This window comes from Notolepis coatsorum, assembly GCF_963971535.1.
Source record: "Notolepis coatsorum genome assembly, chromosome: 15".
Classification (NCBI taxonomy): domain Eukaryota; kingdom Metazoa; phylum Chordata; class Actinopteri; order Aulopiformes; family Paralepididae; genus Notolepis; species Notolepis coatsorum.
This window is the reverse complement of record NC_140179.1, coordinates 98,977,167-98,988,288: the sequence shown is the minus strand read 5'-3', so window position 1 is coordinate 98,988,288 and position 11,122 is coordinate 98,977,167. Positions and strand designations below refer to the sequence as shown.

At 46.1% G+C, this 11,122-nt stretch overlaps 1 protein-coding gene across 1 annotated transcript in view; it reads right to left on the bottom strand.

Moving 5' to 3' along the window:
• The window catches only part of dock4b (dedicator of cytokinesis 4b), a gene marked incomplete at its 3' end in the record, with an annotated part of 397,129 nt that overhangs the window by 98,708 nt on the left and 287,299 nt on the right, over nt 1-11,122 (bottom strand). The window contains 4 exon segments of the mRNA XM_084331105.1: nt 1-48; nt 3,873-3,959; nt 6,632-6,780; nt 8,984-9,077. The exon segment at nt 1-48 is cut by the window's left edge and continues 57 nt beyond it. Of these exon segments, the coding sequence (XP_084187231.1) occupies nt 1-48; nt 3,873-3,959; nt 6,632-6,780; nt 8,984-9,077 (378 nt within the window).

Genomic DNA, 11,122 nt, shown 5'->3' with positions numbered 1-11,122 from the left:
TAACCTCTGCTGGTCCATGATCTTGTCGTAGAGAGACGCCTCCATCATCTGACAAACAGACAGGAAGGGGAAGATGAATTCTGGCCGCTAGCGCCGCTGCGATGCACCGAGAGTACATTTCAGCATTGATTTCAGGGCTTGTACGCAGACAGAAGCTTGGACCCATTACGTTAGATTTGTTTTGTGGATAATTGAGCCGTAAATAAAGCATAGCATTGTATTTTATTCTTATGACTTTTTTTTTTTATCATGTGTATTTCTTTTATTTGTTATTATTTGTATTTTTACACAATCTAGGCGGGCATGGCCACCTACATTTCACTACATGTCTTGTGTGACAAATAAAACTCTTGAATCTTTAATCTAGCTGTGCGTATCCAGAATAAAGATACAAATTAGAATTATAATGTTAGCTTTTTCCTGTTTACTGTGTTGTATTTCAAAAAATATAAAAAATTTTATTGTATTTTTCCCTATTACTTTGTAACAGGATTAGAGGTTATCTAACAAACACAATTAAGATGTATTTGTATTTAATTGAATCCTATACATGTATGCATCATGGTTTCCCCCTTCCCCTAAAATGTCTATGCGGACCCGGGGGCTGGGAGGGGGGTTAAGAAGAGACCTGGGCCGTCTCTATGTGAACCTGGGGGGCTGGGAGGGGGGGGGGGGTTAAGAAGCGACCTGGGCTGTCTCTATGTGAACCTGGGGGGCTGGGAGGGGGGTTAAGAGGCGACCTGGGCCGTCTCTATGTGAACCTGAGGGGCTGGGAGGGGGGTTAAGAAGCGACCTGGGCTGTCTCTATGTGAACCCGGGGGGCTGGGAGGGGGGTTAAGAAGCGACCTGGGCTGTCTCTATGTGAACCCGGGGGGCTGGGAGGGGGGTTAAGAAGCGACCTGGGCCGTCTCTATGGCTATGGTTAGACTAGTGTATTCCTGGCGTTTTTTTATACGTTTTTGACGACGTTTGATGTCCTATCTACACAGAAATGCTTTTTTTGGCGTTTTTTTGTGGATACGGCTGAAACGCAAAATTGTGTTTGCGTTTGGAGATACGCAAAAAAAACGCTTCGACAACAGCGTGTAGTCAGCACGGAGCAGTTGTTGCGAAAACGCCCATGCGCAGTAGATACCATCTGCGTGCCCTTCCGGTGACAACAGTGTGTGTGTTTGGGACATAGCCCAAATAGCTTCAGCTACCATGTGTTGTCAAGTTATTGTTATAAGGACCCCAGTCCAAGCTACAACAGTCTGCATTCCCTTAACAATTGTTTGTATTGAGCCGTATTGTATTGTACCCATATGCAATATGTTAAATAAAGTTTACATCCATTCATTCTGCTAGCATTACCGATTGCATGAGCAGCTGGCTAACGTGAGCTATCAGGATTCAGACCCTGTTAGCTCAGAGTTCCTCTTTCAACTTAACAAGCATTAAACAAAATGGCCCAGTCATCTATTCACCTTTGTTTAATACACACAGCGTTGTCTCTAATGTTATCTAACTACTGATAGCTCGCGATATCATCAGTTTTGATGCTGGCTAAGTAGCGTGAGCTAACGTTAGCTTCTAGCCACAATGCTATATTGTTATAATGGCATACTCCATTGACGTTAGCATGCAGCTAACAATGCTACCGATCGTTTTTTAGACTAAACTATCCGCTCTTGGTGGTCACTTGTGTTGATGGTAGTTTTGTTTCATCAACAAATGACAGGCAGAACACACAGTGAATGTATCCGTTTTGTTTATTGCACTTTTATTAGGCTTTGCTGAAAAATTATTGCTGCATTGAGCAAGATGGTGGCGCGGCATAGGCGCCTGCCTTATTGACATTTTCTTTGCTGGAGCTTCCACCAGGAAGTGTATTGGCACATTCGTTCTGATTGGTTGAAATTGCCTTCATGTTTGCCACCTACTGCCACCTACTGCTTTGGCAGTGTACTACATCAGTGTGCTCGGCTGACAAAAACGAAAAAAAAAACGAAAGTGTGACTCGAGGCGCATGACGTCGCGGCGATACGCGGCGATACGTATAAGAAAACAATACGAAATGATACGAAAGGTGTAACCGCAGCCTATGTGAACCCGGGGGGCTGGGAGGGGGGTTAAGAGGCGGGTTAAGAAGCGACCTGGGCTGTCTCTATGTGAACCTGGGGGGCTGGGAGGGGGGTTAAGAAGCGACCTGGGCCGTCTCTATGTGAACCTGGGGGGCTGGGAGGGGGGTTAAGAAGCGACCTGGGCCGTCTCTATGTGAACCTGGGGGGCTGGGAGGGGGGTTAAGAAGCGACCTGGGCCGTCTCTATGTGAACCTGGGGGGCTGGGAGGGGGGTTAAGAAGCAACCTGGGCTGTCTCTATGTGAACCTGGGGGGCTGGGAGGGGGGTTAAGAGGCGACCTGGGCCGTCTTGCAGCCACACAGGACCGTCAGAACAGAGGAAAAGACTGTCACAACTGCAAACAGGCAGGCTACACAGTACAGGACTATACTGACGGACAATCTATACTGAAAAGACACTTTTTTATGCCACTGTGGGAATTAATATGAAATGCTGATGTGAATGTCTCTTTCCTCTGAACTTGTTTAAAAAAAAATATAAAATAAAAAGTTGGTCACAAAAAAAGAATTATAATGTCTTTAATTTGCCATATTTATATATATTTTTTTTGTTGCATATACCAGAATTAGTCCTTTACATTTAAAGCGTCCTCTTTCTCACCATGGTATGCTAGGGGCGGGGGGGGGGGGGGGGGGGTTGTCAAGAGCTGACCAACTGTCACCAAAACGACAAACTGAACAAGCTGGTGGGGAAGGTCAGCTCTGTAGTGGGAGTCAGACTGGAGTGGATCTAGAGGTGGTGGCGGATAGGAGGACGAGATGGAAGCTGAAGACTAAGACTCAGTATGGAGTATTGTACATTGTGCAGAGTAGACTTATGTTAGCTATATGTATTTGTACATGGGGTTGATTTAGGATATAATCTGTATATTATACCAGGGGGGGGGGGGGGGGCTGTATATACAGTACCTGCATTAGTATCAATACAGTATATACAGTATATGTGTCTTACCTGTCCAGCAGATCAGACCTTCATGTTTATTTAGTTTTTATTGTCGTCTCTATTACCCTGCCTGTACCTCCCCTCCCCCCCAGTGCTGCTGTGACCCGTGGGTTTCCCCAAGAAGGGGATCAATGAAGACAAAACTCATTGTGTCTTCTTCAGGAGACGCCACACAGAACCCCGCCCCTCACAGAACCCCGCCCCTCACAGAACCCCGCCCCTCACAGAACCCCGCCCATCACAGAACCCCGCCCCTCGCAGAACCCCGCCCATCACAGAACCCCGCCCCTCGCAGAACCCCGCCCATCACAGAACCCCGCCACTCACAGAACCCCGCCCCTCACAGAACCCCGCCCCTCACAGTACCACGAGTGCATACAGAACCCCGCCCCACCCAGAACCCCGCCCCTCACAGAACCCCGCCCCTCACAGTACCACGAGTGCATACAGAACCCCGCCCCACCCAGAACCCCGCCCCTCACAGAACCCCGCCCCTCACAGTACCACGAGTGCATACAGAACCCCGCCCCTCACAGAACCCCGCCCCTTCACAGAACCCCGCCCCTCACAGAACCCCGCCCCTCACAGAACCCCGCCCCTCACAGAACCCCGCCCCTCACAGAACCCCGCCCCTCACAGAACCCCGCCCCTCACAGAACCCCGCCCCTCACAGAACCCCGCCCCTCACAGAACCCCGCCCCTCACAGTACCACGAGTGCATCACACAGAAGAACAACCGATACCAAATACTAACAAGTGAACTATATCCAGGGATATCCAGGAACCAGATGCATTGTGGGTGACTCACCCTCATCTTGCTGAGGTTCCTGTAGTCGAAGTAAGACTCGTACTGGTCGGCCAGCTCTCTGCACAGGATGATGCCGTTCTCCCAGCACTGATGGAGGCAGAGGGAGAGAGAGAGAGAGAGAGAGAGGGAGAGAGAGAGAGAGAGAGAGAGAGAGAGAGAGAGAGAGAGAGAGAGAGAGAGAGAGAGAGAGAGAGAGAGAGAGAGAGAATTGGAGCTTCTTAAAGGAAGTAGACGAGGTTGGTCTAAATTATATCGACAGTAGTTTATTCAATTTAAAGCACTGCAGTTTAAGACAGAATAGGACAGGACCGGGCCGGCAGAAGGAAGAGAAGCCCGGTCTTTCATATTACATTGATATTTATACACATTCAAGAACAGCTGATCACCTGACAAGATGATAAGTTTAAACAGGCGTGTCCTCCCCCAAATCATACGATCTTACATCATCATGACCTGGCTTTAATGTTTTTTTTTTTTATCCACTTTTTCTCCATTTTCTATATTTTCTCCCATCCCAATTTCGTATCATCCAATTCAACCCTCCCCTGTCACGAACGCTGTTTCTTGCCTCCCACAAGCCGGCTGCAATGTGGACTAAGTCATACATAGCACAAGTCCCCTCCGGTACTTGAGGTAACAGCAGTCGCATCTTTTCACCTGCGCAGCTCGATCTCTCAGTGGCGAGGAGTAACGCGTGGGAGGCTCACGCTGCCCCCGACACTTCCTGATTCTACTGCGCAGGCGCACCAACCGACCTGTAGGAGTCGCTGTCCACAACACCCGATCCCCACCCATCAGTTTCCCACCCCCTAATACGGCCAATGTGTATTAGTACGGACGACCAGCTAAACTGAAAGCAATGTGGAGCGCTGGGATCGAACAGGCAAGCCCAGCGTCTCCGCATTCGTGGCGAGCGCCTTGCCCACTACGCCACGTAGCCGCCCATGACCTGGCTTTAATGTTATGTCATCATGTCCTGCTTTGTACACATTGTACCTTGAATATTGTTTGGTGAAGATAAACACAACCCTTCCCACAGAGGTCCGTTAACATTAATATGTTACAGAGATCTGTGGAAAGCTGATACCACTGATTTGTAGATCAATAGTAATTATGTAATTATGATCCCATGGTACAGAAACTATACATTTTCCACCACAAGAGAAAGAGAGAGAGACAGAGATAGAGAGAGAGAGAGAGAGAGAGAGAGAGAGAGAGAGAGAGTGAGCGTGCATACTTTAGATCCATACATTTGCTTGTTCAATTCGATCCGATACTAAACTGTGCCGACGGGTGAAATCTAAGTGGTTAGACGACGCCGATTATAAATCTGCTTTCGCCCCCCCGTCCCTTTCTTTCACATCCATCGGCGTAAACGAAGAAAGAGACAGATGGAAGAAGGAAGTCACTTTGAAGCACGACACCATTATCCTCCCTCACCGCCCTGCATGCTGTTTCACTGCACTACACTGCTCTACACACAGTGGTATAGCTACATGTATGGAGAGAGTGACGTTTGCCACGCTGTTCAGCTCGGCATGTAAGGTCCTGTTGTCATTGTCCCCGGCGTGTCTGTCTGTCGTAGTGCTGCAGATCTTGGTAGGACGTCGATGTATCACCATCGTCATGATGACACAAACCCCTGCACATGCATGTCTGCACATTCATTGCACTTGGCTTGGAACTAGGGATGTCCGATATTATCGGCCGATATTGGCATTAAAATGTGATATCGGAAAATATCGGTATCGGTTTTCAAAAAGAATAAAAACATTTACATTTCTATAACCTTTATTTACCCAGGCAAGCAAGTAAGAACAAATTCTGATTTTATTTATTGTCAAAAGTATGCGTAATGTTATGTTAATTCCACAACAAGACATATGTAATGTTAATTACCTAAAATTATTCAGTTTGGGGGGTATTCGGTATCGGTTGATATCGGTTGATATCGGTATCGGAAATTAAGAATTGGACAATATTGGTATATCGGTATCGGTAAAAAAGCCAATATCGAGCATCCCTACTTGGAACTCATGTTGTTCTTTCTTCCCCCATAAACTGTGGTGGTGCCGCAGTACCGCAGTCCATCCACCGGGTGGCACTGTGGCGTGCCGGCAACATCAGGCAAACAGCAGCACTGAACCTGCACTAGTCTCCCAGGCGGCTCTCAGCCTTCTTGCTAATTAAATGAAAAGCTTCCCTTCGCTCGCTGCTTTTTAATCCGCCAACGGTGGCCCCTGGCAGGTGGTCCCGGTTGTGAGTTTCTCCGGGAAACATTTGGACCGTGAGTAACGAGTGGGAGAGCGTTTTTAATGATCACATTGAGCAATGTGTGATTGGATCAGGCATGTTGAACTGTTTTTCGGGAGGGATTTTTTTTTCATTTCCATAATAATGCCACTCTCTGTCCCTCCAAAGAAGTCAAGGAGTTAGGAATGGAAATGTGGAGAGGGAGGGGTAAGAGAGAGAGAGAGAGAGAGAGAGAGAGAGAGAGAGGGGGGGAGGGAAGGACATTGGAGGAGGAGAGAGAAAGAGAGAATGTAAAAATATAACTGCTGTATCTAGTACCAATATCTAGATAGATAGATAGATAGATAGATAGATAGATAGATAGATAGATAGATAGATAGATAGATAGATAGATAGATAGATAGATAGATAGATAGATAGATAGATAGATAGATAGATAGATAGATAGATAGATAGATAGATAGATAGATAGATAGATAGATAGATAGATAGATAGATCGATCCACCTTCCCCCTGTCAAAGTTCTGGACGATGGTGAGATGCAGGTACTCCTTCCGCTGCCACTCGCTCTGCATGGGGTAGTTGAGGAACTCTCTCAGAGGCCTCTCAGACCACTCCAGCAGCTCGTCATACAGGAGCAGGGTGTACGACGCCTCTGCAACACACACACGCACACACACACACACACGCACACACACACACACACACGCACACACACACACACACACACGCACACGCACACACATGATCTTCTAGGGGTCTCTCAGGTTGGCCTAGAGAGAGTAACTGAGAAACATCAGTGGTTCAATTCCCAACCCTGAACAGGGGTGTAAATCCCAGCTGTGTGGGGAGTGGGCGGGTGACCAACATCTCTGCTGAGGTGCCCTTGAGCAAGGCACTGAACCCCTAACTGATACAGTATGTGTGTGTGTGTGTCTAAGCTGTAATGTACATAGGAGGGATGTACTGTATGCATGTGTGTTTCTAAATTGTACTGTGTGTAACATGGATGTACTACTGTATGTATGTGTGTGTGTCTAAACTGTAATGTACATATGAGGGATGTATGTGTGGAAAGAGTACGACAAATCACATCCGCCTTGTGTAAACTGACAATAAAGTATTATTGTTATCTTCTGCAAGACACACACACACATTTAGGTTGACTGATGGTCAAATTATGACTGTATATCTTCTTGCATGGCTGAGCGAGTCTGCACAGGGCTGCACACACGTTGTGTTTTAGATTACATTTAGATTACATTTAGATTACATGCACATATCTGCAGGCCTTGCACACACTCACGCACACACACACACACATTCACATAACAGTAGTTATCTATCAAAAAGGATATCTGTCATTTGGAGCTTATGAATGCACTCGGCACAAGTACACATGCTGTATGATGAGAAAGCCGGCGGCAACCACACTGACAAAGTGAAAGAGGTATAGACACAAACCAAGCCACAGACAGACCATCCACAGCCACAGACAGACCACACACAGCCACAGACAGACCACACACAGCCACAGACAGACCACACACAGCCACAGACAGACCACACACAGCCACAGACAGACCATACACAGCCACAGACAGACCACACACAGCCACAGACAGACCACACACAGCCACAGACAGACCACACACAGCCACAGACAGACCACACACAGCCACAGACAGACCACACACAGCCACAGACAGACCACACACAGCCACAGACAGACAGACCACACACAGCCACAGACAGACAGACCACACACAGCCACAGACAGACCACACACAGCCACAGACAGACAGACCATACACAGCCACAGACAGACCATACACAGCCACAGACAGACCACACACAGCCACAGACAGACCACACACAGCCACAGACAGACAGACCACACACAGCCACAGACAGACAGACCACACACAGCCACAGACAGACAGACCACACACAGCCACAGACAGACCATACACAGCCACAGACAGACCATACACAGCCACAGACAGACAGACCACACACAGCCACAGACAGACCATACACAGCCACAGACAGACCACACACAGCCACAGACAGACCACACACAGCCACAGACAGACCATCCACAGCCACAGACAGACAGACCACACACAGCCACAGACAGACCACACACAGCCACAGACAGACAGACCACACACAGCCACAGACAGACCATCCACAGCCACAGACAGACCATACACAGCCACAGACAGACCATACAGTAGTACGCACATGCAGGAATATTCAGGTAGACAGAAATCTATATAAATGCATACAATACAAGAAATAATACTGAAATAGCCCCCAACCCCCACACTCTCGTTCAAGTGTCGATCCGAGCTCATCATACTCTGCACCTTTATCGTCATTGGGCACGGTGTGAAATTGTGGATCGTGAACCCTGTGATGATATGCTATGATTGGTATGCAGTGCGATAGCATATGATGTACAGAACAGGCAGAAGCTATATGAGTGTGTGTGCGTGTGGGGGGAGGGTGTCAAGCTGTGTGTGTATGTGGTGTACATGAGGGGAAACAGATAGCGAGGCCTGTAGAGTGATGGAGAAATAGAGAGAGAAACCATATATATATATATGAGAGAAAGATGAAAAGGTTAATGCATGAGTCAAAGTGTATAAGTGGACGCTTGTATTCCTGTGATCCAGATACAATATTCTTACAACCCGCGTACCATCTGAACACCTTGTATCTCTGACACACATCCACACACATATTTCAACACATCTCTGTTTTAGGAGTGTTGTGAGGTCTATGCTTACAATCATACCCCCCCCCCCCCCCCCCCCCCCCCCCCCCACAGTCTGCTGATGCCTAAGTCATACCAGTGTAGTTCTGGGCCTTCAGGTGCAGGTCGTAGAGTTTATGAATGTAGCGGATGTACATCTCCTCCTTGTTCAACTCCGTCTTGTAGAAATTCTAAAAGAGAGACAGAGAGAGGAGGGTGTTGAATTGAGAGAGAGAGGGGAGAGAGAGAGAGAGAGAGAGAGAGAGAGAGAGAGAGAGAGAGAGAGAGAGAGAGAGAGAGAGAGAGAGAGAGAGAGAGAGAAATAAGATGTCGGTTGACGTACATAGAATGTAATCAAGCCATTGAGAAAAAACACTGAAAGAGAGAGAGAGATGATTTGATTTTCAATGTTCTTTAATGAACCTTGAGATCAAAACATTGACTGATAAATCAACGCAGAGGTGATCGGTCGTTGTGTTCGGAGACATTTGGTCTCAAATTTATTAATTAACCATCATCAGCAAATGCAGAGAAAAAACGGAAACAAATATTCTGTCGAAAATCTAAATCAAAGAGCCACTGGGCTTCTTCTGACGACTAGCTGCGACTAACCCTCCCGTCTGCATACAGGCAGAGGTGCTCCTGCACATGGCTGCACAGACATAACTAGGGATGTCATGATCAAATTTTTTTGCTCCCGATCCGATCCCGATCATGTGATTTTGAGTATCTACCGATACCGATCTTTCCCGATCCGATAAAAAAAAATATATATATATAATATATATTTTAATTTATTTTGCCCAATTTCTCACATTACATTCACCCTACTGTACATGTTGACGTTATCCAGGTGAAAAGTTAACTTCATTCAAGCGAGGCATTGCAACCGGAGTAATCTAAAAACTCCGCCTCTAACCTGCTGCTTCATGAGAGCAATGGCGCCATCGTCTGTAAAAATCAGGTGACTGCAAGTTCTGCAACTAGTGGATGTCCCTCATCCTTGACATAAATCATTTGATGTATAATTAAATCAAAGGAAATACGTTTGTTTTGGCAAAATTCTTCTGCTCTGTGTGACAATAAATAAATTAATGATGATATGCAATTTAAAACCAAAACCAAGGCCTCAGTATGAGTTTAAGACGTGAACATGGTCATGTTTGTTGAATTTAAAAAAAAAAGTAAAAAAAATAAAAAATCACGTGATCGGATCGGGACATCCCTAATGGCTGCACTGACATAACACATACCTGGGAGGCAACCCCAACAACAACATCAGCAGCATACATAACCATGTGCAAAGGGGTCCCTGACGCTTGCGCGCGCGTGTGTGTGTGTGTGGGGGGGGGCTCTAAGAAGCCGCCAGGACCCCCGAGCCCCAGCACAGGTTGGTGTGGTAGGAATGATATGTCCGTACGGTCACTTTTATTATCTTCTTTTTTTTAACTCTTTAGTGCCATCAATTAGGCTAGTACTAAATCCACCAATTTCCAGGGAATTAGGGGAGACACATCCCTTGTGGATTGTATTGTATTATATATGTAATTGTTTTTATATGTGTAAATAAACAAACAAACAAACAAACATGATAATGTATGATTGATACGACATGTTTACTGTATTGTATGTGTTATGCCTTCACTGTGTAGCCCTGACATGCTTGGCCATGTCTCCCTTGGAATTTTTTTTTTATCTCAAGGGGACTCTGGTAAAATAAAGGCTAAATAAAAAAAGATATACTGTATATATATAATACACATTTAAATAAAATAATGTAGGTGGCCAGTGAAGGTCTGGGTGCGTTTAAACTGCAGAAAATAGCAAACGTTTAAAAGCCTGTTATTTCATAATGCATTGCATACTGTATAATGAACAGCCATTAACATGAAGGCATGTTAACTTAAAATTCAGCTATAAAGAGAATGGCTGATATACTGTATACTCCTTTAATGGACTCCCGACATTACATTTACATAAAATATTTATACCTCCTTCTCTCTCCCTATTCCAATGCTGCACTGTAATCAGCATTCATATGGCGAAGAGTCCTCCGCAGGTCATAATGTATGCATGAAGTAGTGTCATTAAACTGAACAAGCTTCATTCCCAAATGAGGTGTCCACCATTTGAAGAACCATACCTGCACTTTATATGCCGGCATCAATCTCTAAGCGCGACACACTGTTGAATATTATTGAGCCGAGTGTTAATCTTAAGACCTTTGTACATACAA